The sequence below is a fragment of the Natrix helvetica genome (genome assembly GCF_964273705.1).
Source record: "Natrix helvetica genome assembly, contig: HAP1_SCAFFOLD_235, whole genome shotgun sequence".
Taxonomy (NCBI): Eukaryota; Metazoa; Chordata; class Lepidosauria; order Squamata; family Natricidae; genus Natrix; species Natrix helvetica.
The window spans coordinates 47,501-67,399 of NW_028113541.1; the positions used below are offsets into that span (position 1 = coordinate 47,501).

General features: G+C 47.5%; 2 protein-coding genes across 2 annotated transcripts in view; one reads left to right on the forward strand and one right to left on the reverse strand.

Annotated features, from left to right (window-relative positions):
* The window catches only part of LOC309382346 (enhancer of mRNA-decapping protein 3), a 13,508-nt gene extending 196 nt beyond the window's left edge, over nucleotides 1-13,312 (forward strand). Inside the window, exons 2-7 of the mRNA XM_081971851.1 lie at nucleotides 1,553-1,730; nucleotides 2,320-2,630; nucleotides 3,405-3,740; nucleotides 8,880-9,033; nucleotides 10,372-10,589; nucleotides 11,811-13,312. Of these exons, the coding sequence (XP_081827977.1) occupies nucleotides 1,567-1,730; nucleotides 2,320-2,630; nucleotides 3,405-3,740; nucleotides 8,880-9,033; nucleotides 10,372-10,589; nucleotides 11,811-12,145 (1,518 nt within the window). The 5' untranslated portion in view covers nucleotides 1,553-1,566 and the 3' untranslated portion in view covers nucleotides 12,146-13,312. The remainder of the gene's footprint in view (nucleotides 1-1,552; nucleotides 1,731-2,319; nucleotides 2,631-3,404; nucleotides 3,741-8,879; nucleotides 9,034-10,371; nucleotides 10,590-11,810) is intronic.
* A 1,075-nt stretch (nucleotides 13,313-14,387) lies between these two features.
* LOC309382347 (dual specificity protein kinase CLK3-like) lies at nucleotides 14,388-18,917 on the reverse strand (the record flags this gene model as incomplete). The annotated part of the gene is made up of 6 exons (XM_081971852.1): nucleotides 14,388-14,817; nucleotides 15,595-15,685; nucleotides 16,375-16,454; nucleotides 17,168-17,250; nucleotides 18,198-18,327; nucleotides 18,719-18,917. Coding segments are annotated over 6 exons (769 nt in total), but the record flags the coding sequence as incomplete, so codon positions are not given.
* Nucleotides 18,918-19,899: the final 982 nt, after the last annotated feature.

Below are 19,899 nucleotides of genomic sequence, written 5' to 3' on the forward strand. Positions count from 1 at the left end.
CGGCGCCCCTCTCCGTCTCTCCGAGGGCCAGGGCCGCGGCTGCCCCGCCGCTCTCCCGCCTGCGGGGCTGTTCAGGCAGAGGCGCGAGAGGAGCGGCCACGCCCCCTTTGGGAGGGGAGTGACGTCACTCCTCCCCCAGTTTCATAGGCCAGGATGGAGAGGCGAAGACCCGGGTTCGAATCCCCACGTTGCTTGCCACGATGGTCCTGGGGGTGGCTTTCCCTCCCTCTAAAAGGGAACTTACCAGTTAGGGGAGTCCCCCCTCCCCATTGAACTTTGACTCCCCCCTAAGTTCATAAACAGAGGGATAGAATCAAGGTCACTTGAAGTCTTAATGCCACTTTATAAGGCCACACTTGGAATCCTGCACTCAGTTTTGGTTGCCACAATGTAAAAAAGATGTGGAGACTCTAGAAAGAGTGCAGAGAAGAGCAACAAAGGTGATTAGAGGACTGGAGGCTAAAACATATGAAGAACGGTTGCAGGAACTTTGGGTAGGTCTCGTTTAAGGACTAGGGGTGACATGATGGAAGTCTTCCAATATCTCAGGGGTTGCCACAAAGAAGAGGGAGTCAAGCTATTCTCCAAAGTACCAGAAGGCAGGAGAAGAAGCAATGGGTGGAAACTAATCAAGGAGAAAAGCAACTTAGAACTAAGGAGAAATTTCCTGAGAGTGAGAACAATTCATCAGTGGAACAACTTGCCTCCAGAAACTGTGGATCCTCCATCAGTGGAGGTTTTTAAGAAGAGATTGGACAACCATTTGTCTGAAGTGGTGTAGGGTTTCCTGCTTGAGCAGAGGGTTGGACTAGAAGACCTCCAATGTCCCTTCCAACTCTGCTATTCTATTCAATTGAGGAGCCCCCCCCCCCAGCTCTGTGAATTAAAGAGATTGTCCAAAGATGGGCTCTGGGTTCCAGTGCAGGCTTTGCAACCTTGCAACCTCAGCCAGTTTCAATGCCTGTGGACAACAGCTCCCCGAACTCCCAGCCAGCATGCCTTGTCTGTCCAACTGCCTGTCTGTCGGAGAGGTAGATGGACGGGCGGATGGACAGATAACAGGTTGACGGATGAATAGGCGGATGGGCATAGAAAGGGACTGGTGAATGGAATGATGGGCGGACAGAACAGACCGCTAAACCGATTGAATAAGTTTGGGCAGTCGCTTGGATATGCACGCCAGGATGTTTGGTAGTGGATAAAAGAAGATGTAATCCTTGCAGACAAAGGTATAACACGAATTATTTCTAAGAGCCCATGGTGCTCTCTGAGCCTTGCGGTTCGCTTGCAGGCATTTCATCACCTGCAACATCAGCAGAGCAACCAAGCTCAGAGAGCATCAAGAAGCCCACAGTCCTTCTCCACTCCACGAACCACTTTGCCTTCTGGCACTGATGATGTTCCCTAGATGGGTAATGAAACGCCTGCAAGAAAATCACCCAAGTTGAGAGAACAACAAGGGCACCACACCTCCTCCCTCCCTCTCTGAACTACAGATATTCCCTTCTATTGCGATATATGTTAGCTCATCACCCCTTTGGTTGTTTTGCAGCAATCCCAGAAATCATGGCCATGGATTGGCTTGGAAGCATCGTCTCGATCAGCTGTGGAGACAGCTTGGGAGTCTACCAGGGAAGGGTGTCTGCGGTGAATCAAGCGAGCCAGACAATTTCACTCACACGGCCTTTCCATAACGGAGTCAAATGTTTGGTTCCGGAGGTTACTTTCAGGTAAACGCTCCTCCTCAAGCCGCTTCATTGAGACTTGAAAACTGTTGTAGATTTTTTTCTGAAAATACACATCGCAGGGAGCGTTGCAGGTTTATAGTGCATGAAGTTTATGCTTTAGGTTTTCAAGGCTTCTAGCTGATGTCAAATTGAGTTGCTATCCTTTTTGTGTTGGGCAATATGTTTATAAGGGAGATGGATTATTTGGAAAACCCAGCCGCCTGGAAGTCTGTCCATTCTTAAAGTGAGTTAATAATGGCTTGTTGCAGGAGCACCTCAACATGGTTTACAACTACTGATCTTAAGAGAAAAGGTTTCACAAGCTTGCCACTTTTTTTCCCCTCTCCACTTAACCATGTTTATATTTTGGGAAAGGTTCTTCTGCCAGTGTAGTTTCTGATAGTTCAGCTACGAACCAGGATGATTTATGCTCCTGCACAGCACTCGTTCCCATCCCGTAGCCCTCAAGAGGCGTAGATCTTCCTTTTCTACCCTGCGCTGGCTAAAAGTCAGCCGAACAGGGCAGAGGATGTGATGAGAGGCAAGCACTGCGGCCAATTAACCTCATCTCTGGTCCCCTTCCCACATTTAGGGCTGGGGATATCACTGAGCTGAAGATCCTGGAGATTCCAGGCCTTGGCGATAACGGACAATGTGGAGACTTCCAGCACCCCGACCTTGGCATTCCCGCTGTCGAGGGTCCGGGAGGTGCCAGTCAGAACGGCACTGGCAAATTGCTGAAGAAGCCTAGCAGTGCCCCACAGAACATCCCCAGGAGGACTGACGCGAAGACCCAAGAAGTTGTTCTTTCTCCCCAGCTGCACCCCTGTTCTAAGAGCTACATGGACCGACACATGGAAGCCTTGAACCCATCCAAGAACTTTCGCCGCAGGCACAACTCGTGTGAGTCTCTCTTAGGACTTCTTTTTTTGGGGGGGTCTCGATGGTCCCACCTTGGCGTGGCTGTGATTACGATCTGTTGCTCTTGCCTGCTTTCTCTATGATATCCCCCCCCCCCCCAACCTTTGGGACACCAGGGACCAGTTGTTGTGACCTATCAGTCGCCAGCCCCTCCAGCAGCCAAATCAGAGGAGGAAGAGGAGGCATGGGGGTCAGAGTCAGCATCAGGGCAACCTGAGAGCTCCGAGGGGGAAAAGGGAATGGAGCTGGTAGAGAGAGGGTGGGGCAGAGGCTGGGTCATGAGTCAGCTCTCAGATGGAGAATCAACAGCCCCCAGGTCTGGAGGTGGCTGATGAGGAAGAGGAGGAACAGTTGGGTCCAGTGCCTGACGCGTGATGTGCAGAAGGCAGAGGAGAGGAGAGCAGTGGAAATCTATGGGCCGGTCCTTGGGACGGAAGAGCCACCGCTGCTAGCAAAGCCCCATCCTAGCTCTGGGGATAAAAGGCAGGAGGCGGAGATGAATAGATATGGCAGACAACTATTCATCTTCCGGCTGACCAGACTTGTTGAGAGAGAAACTCTTTGCCGGGGCTTCTGGCGCTCCCAATAAAGGAATCTTTGAGTTAACTTCAGAGGGTCAGAACACTGGTTCGTGTGGAGAGGTTTTTCCGGTTTTTGTTATGCTACGGCCCGGGGATTGGGGGACCCCTGCCTTTGACTCTGCCCTCATAAGCAAATCCCTGGCTCCTCTGACCCCCCGTTGCCTTTTCCCCTCAGGGTCGTCCAGTAGCCGTCACCCCAACCAGGTAACCCCGAAAAAAAGCAGCATGAAGAATGGGCAGATGAAGAACAAGGACGACGAGTGTTTTGGGGACGACATCGAAGAGATTCCGGACACCGATTTTGACTTTGAGGGCAACCTGGCCCTTTTCGACAAGGCCGCTGTGTTTGAGGAGATAGAAACCTACGAGAGGAAGGGCGGGACCCGCTCCCGGGGCACGCCGAGCGAGAAGGCGGCCGGCCGCTATCGCCACGACGAGAACATCTTGGAGTCTGATCCCATCGTCTACAGGAGGATCACCGTCCCACAGGCGAGCAAAGAGTTCTGCACCGGTACGTTGGGGGTTTTCGCAATCACAGGTAGTCCTCGACTTACAGCCCTTTGCTTAGTGACCATTCGGAGTCAAAATGGCACAGAGCAAAATTGTTTTATGACTGTTTTTCACAATAACCACCGTTGTAGCATCCCCGTCACGTGATCAAAATTCAGACACTCGGCAACTGGCTCATATTTATGATGGTCGCAGTGTCCCACTGTCCCTTTTTGTGACCTCCTGACAAGCAAAGGAGAACCCAGATTCCCTTAACAGCCACGTTGCTAACTTAACAACTGCAGTGACTCACTTAACAACAATGGCAAGGGAGATCGTAACACGGGGCAAAACCCGCCTGACGACTGTCCTGCTTAGCAACATAAATTTTGGCTGAACTGAGGCCGTAGGCCGAGGGCTTCCCATAAACCTTAGGAAATTATTTGGGTGTGTGTCTGTGTGCTTTGAAAAGGAAGGTGTAATATAGGTAGTCCTCAGCTTGCGACCCCAATTGAGCCGAATATTTCTGTTGTTAAGTAAGTTTTTGTTGTGGCCCACCAGCGGAGATGGCAGCTGATTCAGACAGTGAGGAGGTTGGGGAGGAACCTGGGCCAGTCCTGGAGTCTGGGGAAGGCTCTGATGAGGGCTCTGTGTCGGAGGCAGAGATGGAGCTAAAGCCCTATGCCAGTTATCAGCTGCCTTCAGAGTCAGACATCAGTGAGGCAGAAGAACAGCTGGAGCCTGTTCCCAGTGTGCGCATGCGCAGGGTTGGCAGACGAAGGGAACAGCTAAAGAACGGGTCGCCTTGGGAGTAAGGTCACATGTGGACATTGAATGGCCCCTCCCAGAGGAAATAAAAGCGGAGCGACGGGAGGGGAGTTTGCAGGAGACAATTAGTTCGCTTAATTGGCTGTGACTCTCCGAGACTCCTGGCCAAGTTCAGCAGATATCGGCCTGGCAGCTCTCCAAGCTAGAGAAGGTCTGTGACTGTAAATCCTCCCTCGAAAGACTTTGCTGGATGTGAATGAGCAGAATTCACAGTCAATTAATAAAAGGGGTTTTTGTTGGGACCAGGAGTTTGCTTCCTGCTCTTGGGAAGCCTCGGTCAGAACTGTTTTGCCCCATGTTACGACCTTTACCAATGTGGCTACTCTCAATCTACTTTAGATAGAATAGAATTTTTTATTGACCAAGTGTGTTTGGACAGACAAGGAATTTGTCTTTGGTGCAGAATACATTCATCAAGAATCATAAGATGCAACACTTAGTGATAGTCAAAGGTTACTGATAAGCTATCAAATCATAATAGGAAACAAATAAAAACGATATAAATTGAAAGATACAAGCAACATGGTTTTAGTCATAAGTGGGGAGAGATTATAGAGGTTATAGTTATAAGGGGGGAGAGTAGATGTAACTTTAGATCTTCTCCACAAAGAAGTGATTGGAGGGAGAGGATGTATCCGGCCACTGCTGGCCCTGGTGATCCTCTGAATGGCGGCCCAGTTGCCTCTGGCAAATCAGATTAGGCCTCCAAGCAGAGCCGTGATTCTCTCAGGACCCGTTTAAATTGAGGCTGACCGCGGCCAAGTGGAGGAAAAGTGGTTTGTGCGGGCAAAAATCCCATTAGGGTTGCAGGCAACCAATCAAAGCCAGCAATCGTGATAAGGCCATGCAGGACAAATGGGGGGGGAGGATTTGGAATAAATTGGAATTTAGAAGAGGGGGAGAAAAGCAGGAGCCCAGCAAAGGAAGTGTAACGGCTCCGTTCGGTGCCCCCTGCAGAGCTGCGTCAGCAGCATCTCCCTTGGAGTCGGCAACCCCGGCGATACCATATCCATATCCTAAGTTGATTCGTTCTCCTATCTCCCAGCCCCGGTGTAATTTAAGTCTGGCTCCCGGCCAACCTCCACTTGCAGCTCTGTAATTACCTACATAAATATATATATATATATATATGAATTTTTTCCCTCCAGCTTTACACGCTACCTTGTGCCACCGCCTTTACTGAGTTTATTTAAGACTGTCTGGTTGTGATAAGCTGGTCCGACTGGTTGTCCTTGCGTGAGTGAGAAGCAGGGAGGGGAATCCTCTCACGCTCCCGGTCCCAGAACAAAACACCGTCCAGCTCTAGCGCAGCCCCATCCTTGCGTGCAGCAGGGCGGTGTAATCGCACACCTTATCTTTTCTCGTGTTCCCAACAAGATCCCTTTACATGAAGGGCTATTAGGAGCCAAGAGCTGCGGAGGCACGCAAGGCCAGCAACAAAACGAGAATGTCGCAAGAGGCCCGTTTCCCTTGGAGAGTAGCCCAGCCCTGCACGCCCTCCATTCACCTGAGCCTTTTGGGGCCCAGAGGCAGTACAGGTCGTCCTCAGGTTACAACCGGTGGCTCCGCGCTTGCTTCCCAAACGGTGCCCAGCGCAGGTTTGCACTTAAAACCGGTTTGTTAACAGAATAACAGTAACAGAGTTGGAAGGGGCTTTGGCGGTCTTCTAGTCCAACCCCCTGCTAGTCCAGCCCTACACCTCTAATAGCGAAGCTATGGCACACATGCCAGAGGTGGCATGCAGAGCTCTCTCTGTGGGCAGACAGGCCGACGCCAGCTGGTCTTCGCAGGCGCTGGAGCACTGGAAAATGGTTAAAAAACAGGCCATTTGCAGGGGTGTTTTCAGACCGTTTTCAGGCTGTTTTTGGCCCCCAAAAATGGACCGACAAATGGCCAAAAAAGAGCCATGCGCATCCTGGCCAGCTGGTCTTCGGGTTTTCAGCACTCTGGTGCACGCAAATGCACATGTATGCACACGCCTTTCGGTTTGGGCACTCGGTGCCGAAAAGGCTTGCCATCACTGCCTTGTCCTATTCCAGACAAAAGGTGGTCCCATCTCTTCTTGAACATGTCCAGTCGTGGAGCCCCCCCAGTTTCTGGAGGCAAAAGCCGTTCCACTGATTAATTGTTCCCGTGGACAGGAAATTCCTCTTTAATCCCAGGCTGCTTCTCTCCTTGATTGGTTTCCATCCATTGTTTCTGGTCCTGCCTCCTGGTACTTTGGAGAATAGGTTGACCTCCCTTCTTCTTTGTGGTGGCCCCTTAATGACCACTTGAGGACTACCTACCCCAGGGGTGTCCAAACTTGGAAACTTTTAAGACTTGTGGACTTCAACTCCTAGAATTCCCCAGCCAGCATGGCTGGCTGGGGAATTCTGGGAGTTGAAGTCCACAAGTCTTAAAGTTCCCAAGTTTGGACACCCCTGACCTACCCTGTTTTTTTCAATATTCCTTTTTATTTATAGCATTTTTGAATACAGCGTACGAATACCGAGGATGTCAGTTACACAGACAAAGACCATAATAATAGTAATAATTTAAAACACCTTGGTAAATATTAACGCATGAACTCATAACAGTAACTATAATATGATAACACTTGTATTAACTATAATTGCAACCAAATAGTTTAAACTGGGTTTTTCTTATATCTTGGCCTATTTACCTTTTGTAAATTATCAATAGTTGAAAACCATCTCTGTTTCAATACAGGCATTCACAGTCCTTTTTCCTCTAATTCTGACCCACTTCTCTAGCCACTCATAGAAACTGTTCTGTGTCAGGTAAATATTCTGAATCTTCTCTTATCTTTAATTTAAAAAGTTAGCCTATCCATTTCAGCACATTCTGAAATCTTCTGAATTGCTTCCTCATCTGGCGGAGTGTTTTCATTTTTCCAGTATTTGGCAAATATAATCCTTGCTGCTGTCAGTATATGTAAAACTAAATGCGTGGTCCCTTTATCGTAACCCCTCTGGTATTATCCCCAACAGATATAATTCCAGCTTCAAATGTATATTCTTTTTCGTTATCTCTTCCAGCCAATTATGTAATTTCTCCCAATCTTTTCTTGCTTTGTTGCATGTCCACCATATGTGATAGTATGTGCCGGGGACTGATTACAGTCCCCAGCATTATGTAGATGGGTTGCTAAACATTTTTGCCAGTCTTGTTGGGGGTAGGTGTCTCTCTGACTTTGAACATGCAAGACTCTTTCTTTTGCAATCAGGTTATCACTGTTGTAGTCTGAGTTTCAAGAACAAAGTAGCCGCAGCATTGATACTTAATGTAATAAAGCCGATAAAGATAAGGTGGGGACTTTAATTGGCTGTGAACACGCAAGGTCCAACTACACACGGCTCGGTCTCTCTCTCAGTGTAATAAGTTTGTCACAAGAGACATTAAACCACCTGTTGTTGCCAGCTGGGTTCAGAAGTCACCGTTCACTTCGATTTGATTGCGATCACCCATCTCTCTCAAGCCAAAACCAAACCAGATTCAATCACGATTTTAAAAAAACCCAATCTTGTGGCCCCCTAAAGATTTGGCATTGAGGCTAATGAAATATTCTTGCAGAATAATCACCCTATTTCTTTGCTGTAGCTATACGTTAAGGAAGGAAGGACGTTCTTGTATTTGAGGGGCTGCCACAGAGAGGAGGGGGTCGAGCTATTTTCCAAGGCACCCAAAGGCCAGACAAGGAATAATGGATGGAAACTGAACAGGGAGAGATTAAAAAAAATTAGAAATAAGGAGGAACGTTCCGAGAGAGAGAACAATCAACCCATGGAACAGAAGTTGCCTTCAGAAGTTGTGGGAGCTTCAAAGAAGAGACAGGACTGCCATTTGTCAGAAATGGTGTAGGGTCTCCTGCTTGGGGTGGGTGGGTGGCTTGGACTAGATGACCTACAAGGTCCCTTCCAACTCTGTTAATCTGTAACAATGGGCTCTGGTAGCTGAAGAATTTCTCAGTAACCCCCTTTTTTTTAGCATGACGGAGGTGTTGGTAACGCTAGTTCAGTCACATCTGGAGGGCCACCTGCTTCTTGAAGGTATGGATTATGTACATCAGCTCTGAAACCTGCCTAAGTCTCTTTCAAACTCGTTTACGTGCTGGCGTATAGAATTGGGAGCGCCCGTAGTTCCTTAAGCTTTATGTGACCGAAAAAGCAACTCATTGTGTCGACGGTCCTAAAGAACTCTGGGGTGAGATGGCCAAGTTGGAAAGGGTCCGGTTTTGTTGCTTAAACCTGACCTCATCTTGGGTTATGGATCTTCCCTGCTCCTTTTGCTCAGGGTCTCTTGATAACTCTCTTCCAATTCTGCATTTCAGATTCTGGCTTGGTAGTCCCCAGCGTCTCTTACGAGCTGCACAAAAAGCTGCTTTCCGTGGCCGAGAAACACGGCTTGACTCTCGAACGGAGGTTGGAAATGACGGGGGTCTGCGCCAGCCAGATGGCCCTGAGTTTGCTCGGAGGACCCAATAGGTAATAATAGCTTTAGCACTTAGGCTTATATACCGCTTCACAGTGCTTTTGCAGCCCTCTCTAGGCAGTTTACGGAGTCGGCATATTGCCCCTCAATAATCTGGGTCCTCATTTTACCAACCTTGCAAGGATGGAAGGTTGAGTTAACTTTGAGCCACTCAGGATCGAACTGGTGGCAGTTGGCAGAGTTAGCCTGCAATACTGCATTGTAACCACTGGGAGGGAGGGAGGGAGGGAGGGAGGGAGGGAGGAAGGAAGGAAGGAAGGAAGGAAGGAAAGCTATAGCACAGACTTGTAGTATATTGCCCAAAGTATTCGCTCACCTGCCTTTTCTCGCATATGAACTTACTGTAAGTGACATCTCATTCCTAATCCATAGGGTTCAATATGACGTCGGTCCACTCTTGGCAGCTGTAACAGCTTCAACTCTTCTGGGAAGGCTGTCCACAAGGTTCAGGAGTGTGTTTATGGGAATTTTTGACCACTCTTCCAGAAGTGCATTTGTGAGGTCACACACTGATGTTGGACGAGTTTACGTGGCCTACCACTTCGTGGCTGAGTTGCTGTCGTTCCCAAACACTTCCACGTTCTTATAAGACAGCTGACAGTTGACTGTGGAATATTTAGGAGCGAGGAAATTTCACGACTGAATTTGTTGCACAGGTGGCATTCCATCACAGTTCCACGCTGGAATTCACTGAGCTCCTGAGAGCGACCCCTTCTTTCACAAATGTGTGTAAAAAATAGTCTGCATGCCTAGGTACTTGGTTTTATACACCTGTGGCCATGGAAGTGATTGGAACACCTGATTCTGGTTATTTGGATGGGTGAGCGAATACTTTTGGCAATATAGAGTTTATATGCCGCTTCACAGTACTTTTATAGCCCTCTCTAAGCAGTTTACGGAGTCGGCATATTGTAAGGTTGAGTTAACCTTGAGCCACTGAATATCGAACTGGTGGCAGTCGGCAGAGTTAGCCTGCAATACTGTATTCCAACCAGAGGGAGGGAAGTAAGGGAGGGAGGGAGGAAAGAAAGAAAGAACTATATCACTTAGACGTGTATATAACACTTTATAGTACTTTATAGCCCTCTCTAAGTGGTTTACAGAGTCAGCCTCTTGCCCCCCAAAGCCTGGGTCCTCATTTTACCCACCTCAGAAGGAGGGAAGGCTGAGTCAACCTTGAGCCTGGTGAGATTCGAACTGCCAAATTATAGGCAGCCCAAATAGCCTGCAGCTACTTCGTTCCTTTTCCTAGAGAAAGGGACACGTTTTCTCCTCGGCACCTTCATCTGCAAATTCACCCTTAAGAAAACCGAATCCTTGTTCCCTTTCAGGCTGAACCCTAAAAACATTCACCAGCGACCTACCGTGGCCTTGTTGTGTGGCCCTCATGTGAAAGGGGCCCAGGGGATTAGCTGCGGCCGGCACCTCTCCAATCACGAAGTGGACGTCATCCTCTTCCTCCCCAATTTCGTCAAGATGCTGGAATCCATCACCAACGAGCTGACCCTCTTCAGCAAGACGCAAGGGCAGCAGGTGTCCAGCATTAAAGGTAAGTGCAAATGTAGGCCTTTTAAATGATACAATGAATACGACGGTTGCAGAATTGCAAGGGATCTCGGAGTCTCAGAGGACAACTGGTTAAATATGAGCCAAGAGAGCGCGGCAGCAGCCGAAAATGCAAATGCAGTCCTAAATTGCATTAACAGGGATACAATCCAGGCCTTCCTGTCCTCTACCATCCTCCGGAGTCCATTTAAGCTCACGCCAACTGCTTCAGTGACTCCATCCAGCCCCCTCATTCTCTCTCGTCCCTTTCTTCTTTTGCCCTTCATCTTTCCCAGCATGAGGCTCTTCTCCAGTCAATCCTTCCTTCTCATTAGGTGGCCAAAGTATTTGAGATTCATCTTCAGGATCTGGCCTTCTAAAGAGCAGTCAGGGTTGATCTCCTCTAGGACTGACCGGTTGGATGGCCTTGCAGTCCAAGGGACTCAATGCGGGAGTCTTCTCCAGCACCAGAGTTCAACAACTCTTCAAAAAACTCTTTAAGGGCTCTTAAAATCAAATGTCTTTGTTTTAAGGCAGGGGTGTCCAAACTTGGGAACTTTAAGACTTGTGGACTTCAACTCCCAGAATTCCCCAGCCAGCAGAGCTGTTTTAAGGGTAAGGGGAGGAGAAGGCTTAGGAAGAAGGTGGGGTGATGAAAATTGGAATCCAGCCTGTTTCAGGACGGTGATGGTGGTAGATTTGGGATATATTTTTATTGATGTCCGAGGGGCAGCTGGAAGAAGCCAAGGGAGATGAGGTCAATGGAAGCTTCTGGATGCGAGAAGCATTAGTTATTTTGACCGCCTGTTACATTTTCAGTCTTACCATCTCCATCTAGTGGGGAGATCCTGGTTTGCTTTTCCATCTCAGGAATACAGCCTCAATAGGTGAATTTGGTCGCGGGCCCAAGTGACAGATTAGACCAAGAGGATAAAGACCAAAGTCCTTTTTTTTTTGCTTGTGTGATTATGCGGCTTTTTGAGAGGTTTCTGCAAAACCTTCTATACCAGTGATGGCGAACCTTTTCGGCCCCGAGCGCGAAAAAGGTCACGCGGAAACATTGCGCATACGTGCTCAGCAGGGCCACGCTACGGAAAAGGCAAACTTCGGGGTACTAGCGCACATGTGCAACCAACAATCAGCTGGCCGGCGCCCACATGCAGGCCGGTTTTCAGGATTACCGTGCGAATGCCTAATGCCCTCTCTTTACTTCCCTCCACTTTAGATCTTCCAGAGACGCCTGTCGACTTAGTGATCAACTGCTTGGATTGCCACGAAAACGCTTTCCTGAGGGACCAGCCTTGGTACAAAGCTGCCGTAGACTGGGCCAACCAGAACAGAGCGCCGGTCCTCAGCCTGGACCCTCCCGTGAACGAAATGGAGCAAGAAATTGACGCCAAGTGGTCTCTGGCCTTGGGGCTGCCCTTGCCGCTGGGCGAGAGGGCCGGCCGGCTATACCTGTGCGACATCGGGATCCCCCAGAAAGTGTTCCAGGAGGTGGGCATCAATTACCACTCGCCTTTCGGCTGCAAATTTGTCATCCCTCTGCACTCGACCTAAAGGGTGGGGAGACCACCTGGCCTGTTGTCCAGGAGAAGACAAACCTCCAGCTACCCAGTGGATCCTGCCCGTGTGAAATGTTTCTGGACGCCTTAAGGGAAAATAATTTTTTACACTTCTGGGCTGTGTTTCTTCTCGAAAAGAACGCCAGCGCAGCGGGTCAAGAGAAGCGTAAAGATTCCCCTTCCGCTGAGCCACCCGTGCTCCTGTGCCATTCATTGCCTGGAGGAGTCTTAAGGCAGCTCACGTTGATGGTGGGAAGATGAGCAGACATGTCCTCCTACCCCAGGAAGCTCTGCTTTGCTTGGTCGCCTTACCAGTGATTTTTCTTTTTTAACTTTTGGGGGGTTTGGGTTTTTTTGGGGGGGGCGGGGGGTTTCCAGCACTAGAGTGGGGCGAAAGGTTGCTTGGGCGCCCGTCCCCCTCCCTCGCCCCCCAGCCTTCCACGATCACGGGAGAAATGATCACAATTTAGTTGGGTTCCTTCTAGTGCTTGGATTGTCCTTTTCTCTTTCAAGCTCAAGTGTTCTCGGACTTCACATGTTTGGGTCCCCGTTGGGGTTGCGGTCACATGCTCCATTCCAGGGCCAGCCTCCATTTCCCTGCTCACGGCTTCACTAGCACTTGCTTCTCCTGTTGTGTGAACGGTGTTGTGTGGAGTTGTGGCGAGGACGCCTGGAGTGATGGAGGAGCAGAGGGGGAATCGTGCCAACTTTTAGGTTTCTACCCGTAATTCGCATCTTACGGCAAAGAGCATGCGCGGATTGATGGCTATTCCTTTTGTGTGTGTGTGTGTGTGAGAGACAAGAACGAAAGAACTAGCTTTGTTGGGCCCATGCCGTTCCCATTGGATACGAAGGTCCAGGAAGATTGAAGCACTTGACCTGGGCACAATGGTCTACTTCCCTTTAGAATGACCACGCACACCAGTGTTTGCCTGGAGCGATTGAATGGATGTGATGCAGTCAGGTGGCCGAAGACACCTTTAAGAGGCCTCTGGGGCCGGCAACAATTTGTGGTCCTGCACACTGAAATGCCCATGAGCCAGTTTCCTGCCGGTGCTGTCGTAGCGACGCTTGGTTCCTCTTGAACGACGCTCTGTGGGGACCCGGTTCTTGGTACCGGGAGTGGGGTGGGGGGCTTGTACCTGTGGTCCTTAGGCGCCGTCTAGATTTCAAAGGGGGGGGGGGGCTCCATGTATTAAGGAAGTGGGGCACTTCCAAGAAGTCCACCACCATGCTCAGCCTTTTTCTCGTCTCCAAAGATGCCGTGCAGAATTCTCATGAATCGCAATGATTAAACTGCAATAAAGAAGCTCGCTTGCGAAGTCGTGTTCATTTCCATTCGCTCCCCGTGCAGGAAACAAGTGGCCTTTTCTCCCCCCTCGCCCCCCCCCCAGAACTCTCAGCCCACACACTAATTTAGGCCTTTTATAAATAAAAAAACCCCTTTTTACGACCCTGTAATTCCTTAATGTGGGATAGAGTCAGGGCAACTGGGAGGATGCTGAGCATTTACTGTCCGGGTGCCCTTCCTGATGTCAATGTAGAGTTCACAGCAATTTTTGTTTCCTTTGCCACCCTAGGAGAGAAACATCTGCCACTACCTAGGATTGAAGTCTCAAACCTTCTGAGAGGGAGGCGAGTCCCTTCACGACTAGAACATTCTCTAGGCTTAAAATTAAAAAATAATTAAAAGTGGGAGACTAAGGCAGAACTTTCATGCCAAGATTCTTACTGCGGTGTTTACAGCATTGCCATGCACATCACTTCCAATTTAATGGAAGTTGTACATCTTTTGAAGATCAAACTGCAAGCTTGAACTGATATAAGATCTTCGGGTGGTTGTGTAAGTGGATCCCGACTTTTGGTATATAGACACTCCCTCAAGACAACTATTTTTAAGTTAAAACTTTGCAGGCTGATAATATTAGCATAGATCATTCAAATGGTTAAGCTGTAGTTTAGCTTTGATCTACAAGGCAAGAGTCTTTGAGGCCAATTTCACCACTGAATTAGCCACAAAGGCGGAATGACCAAAAAAATACGCCAAAGTACGAGATCCTATGTCTTCCTTTACACCATCCCCCAAAGGGGGGGGGGGGACTTAAAACACAGCAAGGGAAGAAACATTACTGTAAAATTCCCGGATTTGTGGCAAGATATAAAACCACCATTTTTATTGTTAAACGTAAAAGTCCATCCATAGGGAAGTCCAAGTAGCTAGACGCAGTCATAACAAGTAAATTATCAAACAATATGAAACACTTTATTTGAACTTTACAACATATAAATTATGAGATAAATCTGTGCTTCTGGACTGCGGTCCCGGTTCCCCTCCCACGTCCGTTGTCCATTTTTGAGATCACACCAACACCGCAGTCCATGGTGCTCCGGGGACGGGACCCCTGATGTTGTTCTTTGCGGAGGTCAGACTAATCTCAGAGTATTTACATAGCCTGTAAGAAGCACCCCTCTACCGGTTTGTCATCTGCTTAAATCACGGCTGGAGTCTCGGCAAGTCAGCCGCCGTTCCTCTGGAGACAAGCCGGCGAAGAAGGGGTGGACCAGAGCTTCGCCGAATGTGATCCGTTGCGCTGGATCAAACTCTAACATTTGCATCATCAGGTTAAATAGCTGCAGATGCTCGGTGGAATTATGGAGCATGTACGCCTGAGGAGAGAAGACAGGACAGGGATCCAGAAGGGCAGGTGTGTAACCTCCAGGTCCTTTGAAATGTCAGAGGTGTTTCATGTGATAACAAGATTTTTAAATATATATGCCGTGTTCCCCCCAAAATAAGACTGGGTCTCATATTAATTTTTGCTCCAAAAGATGCATTAGGTCTTATTTGGGGGGAAATAAGGTACTAAATGCATCCATCTAGCTGACAATCTTAACTGGGGCTTCTTTTGGGGAGGTAGGGCTTATATTACGAGCAACCTGAAAAATCCTGGTAGGACTTATTTTCCAATTAGGTCTTATTTTGAGGGAAACGGGGTATATATTATTATTATATATTAGCAATATATGTACAGGACAGTAATATGTAGGGAATAATCCGCTGCTTTACAAAGGTTACAGTAGTAACAGGCAAGATGGGAAGTTTTCAGGGGGCGAACCCTTCAAAACAAAAACCAAATCAGAATCTTGTCTAGTGAAATTGTGCTTGATTAATAAAAACATTTTATGCCAGCCTGTCTTCTGATTTGGGGAAAGGGGAGGGGGCTTAAATGTAGCAAGATGTTTGGTTATCACTTCCAGCTCATTTTAGGGTATGTGGATTTAATGCTTCTCTTTTTTCATTCACAAGACGTTCCCGTTTTATCTAATTTTGGTTCAGAAAATGTTCCAGAGGAATAATGAGAATTGAATTCAGGTAACATCCCACTGTTTTTAATGAATTAAGAATATTATTAAAATATAATATTCCCCCCCCCCAACACTTACCTGTAGTGGTTTGCAGTTTTCTTGCACGTATCTTCCATCAGACGTGTTCTCGTCCCATACTAAATTCCCTTTGTGAAAGTACTTCTGCTTCCTGATTGTAAAAAAAGAAAAGAGAAAACGAACGTTAAGGGTTGAGACAAACAAGTTTGAAAGCACACACAAAACTCATCCCCAACCCCCATAGCACTTAAATAAAACTGCTGTAGAAACTGCTCTACAACATACAAACACTAGGTAAAGATAGGTTCCCCTCGCACATATGCGCTAGTCGTTCCCAATTCTAGGGGGCGCTGCTCATCTCTGTTTCAAAGCCAAAGAGCCAGCGCTGTCCGAAGACATCTCCGTGGTCATGTGGCCAGCATGACTCAATGCTGAAGGCGCACGGAACGCTACCTTCCCACTAAAGGTGGTTCCTATTTTTCTACTTGCATTTTTAAAGTGCTTTCGAACTGCTAGGTTGGCAGAAGCTGGGACAAGTCACGGGAGCTCACTCCGTTACGTGGCGCTCGGGATTCGAACCACCAAACTGCCGACCTTTCTGATTGACAAGCTCAGCATCTTAGCCACTGAGCCACCACGTCCCTTTGAGAAAGACTACACAAAGACTACACCGTGTAAGCAAGTCTGTCATTTACAGGTTTGGTGCTTCCTTATAATACGTGTGTTGCTCTTCCAGAAAAACCTTGATCAACCTATTACGTTGTCAACCTTCCCAAGAGGATGATGGCCTACTTCCTGCTCCTGAAAAGACCAAACTTACTCAGGGTCAAGCACTCCTACCGTGTTTTGCGGATCATGTGCTGTGGCATCTGGCCGAGGATTTTCTCCATCATGACTAGGTGTTCTCGGTTCTCATGAGTCTGTGGAGTCAAAGAAAGGACGTCATTTCTATTCAGCAAAACAAAAGAAAAGGATCAGCAATTTTCTCACCGACTTCAAGACGGGTTTCTCTTCTTTGTGTCAAGCAGACTACAGGTTGAATGCTGCCAAAGTCAACCATACACCAGTCACCAAACCATAGTAAGACACAATCAACGCAATTAGCAAATGGACTACGGATGGAATACTGCAATTGACAGGCAAGGATAATTGCAGGGAGTTTTTGCTTCATGACCAATTCAGCGCTTGTTCAAAGTTATGACAGTGCTGAATGAAGGGTACTTATGACAGCTCCTTGTAACTGGCCATCGGGGTGTCCTTGTGGTCGAATTATTGCAATCGTGGCACTGCTGTATCCTGCAATCGCACAACTGCAGCTTACAACCTCTTCCCAGCTGGCTTCTAACAAGCAAAGTCAAGGGGGAAGCCAGCAAGAAGTCGGACATTGCGGTCACATGAAGTCCTCACTTAATGACCCAGAATGATTTGCTTAATGATGCATTGATATGACACTACACTCTATGAATTCCCTTAGCGGTGGAGTTTCCAGTCGCTATTCCCACGGTTAAACAAGGACCACCTATAGTTTACAAAACACCACTGAAAGTGCGTGCAAGAAAGCGCTCGCTCTTTTAACACAGAAGAAGAAAACATAAAGACTTGAATCTATCCAGAGACAATGAAATCCGTTTACCTGGAAAAGTGTGAATCCCCGGTAATACTCAAAGAGGATGCAACCGATGCTCCAGACATCGCAAGGCTGTGCCCAGCCCAGCTCTGCAAAAGAAGGGACAGAATCACAATAGATGCAACTCTGATCACAACTGAAGTCTACAAAGATTGTTGCATTCTCTCTCCCCCATTCAAGTCTTTGTGTCCAAACTTCACCGAGTCTTTTTTATTTCAAACACTTTGCTTCCTGTTACCAGTGTGCCTTCCATTGGGGACCTGTATATTGCATGAGCCAGAAAGAGGGCTGTGAAAATATCAACAGAGCCCTCACATCCTGGACATAAACTGTTTCAACATCTCCCCTCCACCAAAACATCTAGACACAAGGACAGTCCCCGTCCCATCACTCTGCTAAACAACTAATTCCCACAACACTGCGGAACTACCTAGTAGAGCTGTTACTATTATCCTTCTCATTTTTCCTATTTCCATATCTTCTTATGAATATAACTTTGTTACTTGTAGCTTATGATTTATATTGACTGTTTATTTAGTATTATTTATTTATAACAAGTACCTTGTTTTCCCCAAAATAAGACCTCCCTGGATAATAAACCCAATTGGGCATTGAGTGCATGCACTAAAATAAGCCCTCCCTGAAAATCTTGCAACACAGCAGCAGCTGCCACGAGGTGACCACGCTCGCCACCTCCTGCACCTCAAAAATAATGAGACCTCCCCGAAAATAAGGCCAAGCGCTTATTTCAGGGGTCGAAAGAAAATAGGACCCTGTCTTATTTTCGGGGAAACATGGTATGATTTGTGTTCATTTCTTATTTAGCACCCTATGACTATAACGGAGTGTTGCATCTTATGATTTATGATTACTGTATTTTATGATTATGAAATGGCCAATAAAGGATTCAATAATTCTATTCTGAATCCTATTCCATTCCACTCTATTCTTCTGTTCCGTTCTATTCTTATTCTCTTCTGTATTTAGCAAATTAGCTTAAGGGGGAAATCAACAGGAAAAACGAGTGTCGACTCACCCAAAATCACTTCTGGCGGCCGGTAGTGCCGAGTCGCCACAATAGTGGTATGATGCTCATGGTCGAAAGTGGCGCTTCCGAAGTCTGCCACCCGGATACAGGTGTTCCTGATCGATTTCTCTTCACAGTTCTGCAAAGCAGGAGAGAGGCCACCGGTCCATTCATTGCCTTCTCAAAAATGTGATATTCTCAAAGGGAATGTTATACGAATAGCCTTTCTTTTCTGACTAGGTGGGAAACGGTCATCTGCTGCCTGGATATCTGTCACAAATCCCCAAAGGTAACACAAGATGCTAAATGGCTCAACATCAGCCAAAAAAAAAAAGGCCTAACTGCTATGCAAGAAGAATCAGGGAGATGGGGGAGGAGGGAAGTGGCAATTTTACACACAGCCTTCAAGCTTCTGAACTCTGGGGAAATTGCCACCCTGAGTATGGCTTTGATCATAAGCTGCTCCCTTGCCCGGTCACAAACTGATATTCCGTCATTTCCGCGGCTTTCCTATTTCAAATGAAACCCACCTTTTTCTCATTGTACAAGGTGTCAAATTCCGAGCTTACAAACAAGATGTTTTCAGGTTTGAGATCCGTGTGTGTCAGCTGGTTGTCATGCAGGACTGCGGAAAAATGGGAGGAGACATTCCAATCAGCTTTGCAGCTGCAGCCACCGACTTGTAATCCACAGCTGAAGTCTAATAGGGATTTAACTACCAGAATATCCCTTTAGAAATAGCTACCCCGAGGCCAATTTTTTTTTAAAAAAAAGATGCTGTGAAGTTTTTAGTCTTTTCAAAAGAAAATTTGATGAAAAGGGCGACGTTCAGGCTAATCATCGCCTCCAAATTATGGCTGGTCAGGAGACTGAATTCATTTCCCTTCCTTCTCCATCTGGTTTCAAAGGAAAAGTTTCCCTCGCACATATGTGCTAGTCGTTCCTGACTCTAAGGGACTCTCTGTTTCAAAGCCCAAGAGCCAGCGCTGTCCAAAGACATTTCCGTGGTCATGTAGCCGGCATGACTAAACGACAAAGGTGCATGGAACGCTGTTACCTTCACACCAAAGGTGGTTCCTATTTTTCTACTTGCATTTTTTACCTGCTTTCGAACTGTTAGGTTGGCAAAAGCTGGGACAAGTAACAGGAGCTCACTCTGTTATGTGGTGCTAGGGATTCGAACCTCCAAACTTTCAAACTTCTGATCAACAAGCTCAGCATCTTAGCCACTGAGCCACCATGTCCCTTTACACACTGCACCTATTCAATTTTATGCCCGCAATGACCAGATAAACATTCTCCCGTGAAAAACCCAGGGGTAACTTTTGGCTCATTGGCCATTAGACCTACAATCCTGCTGGATACTTCAGGATTGATCGGGATACTAAGCAAGAATAACTAACCACCACCCCCACCCCCAAGCAAAGAGCAAACCCGAGATCTTTATTTCTGTTTTCCTCTCCTTAAACCCCAGAATAGCACTTACTGTCAGGCCTGCAGTTATATTCCTTTTTAGGATCTTTGGCCTGCCACACTCTCTATTATTTCATTATGCTGTTTCATTAGTGTAGTAGTTGGGAGGGGGGAATAGAAAGGAGTAGAATTGTGGAATGTGTTGTTGTCATTCTTTTCTAGAAGCCCAAGGTCATCTTTTGTCTCCGCACCTCTGCACCTGACCGGAACCAGCTGGGTGGAGATGCCAGTGTGGGCG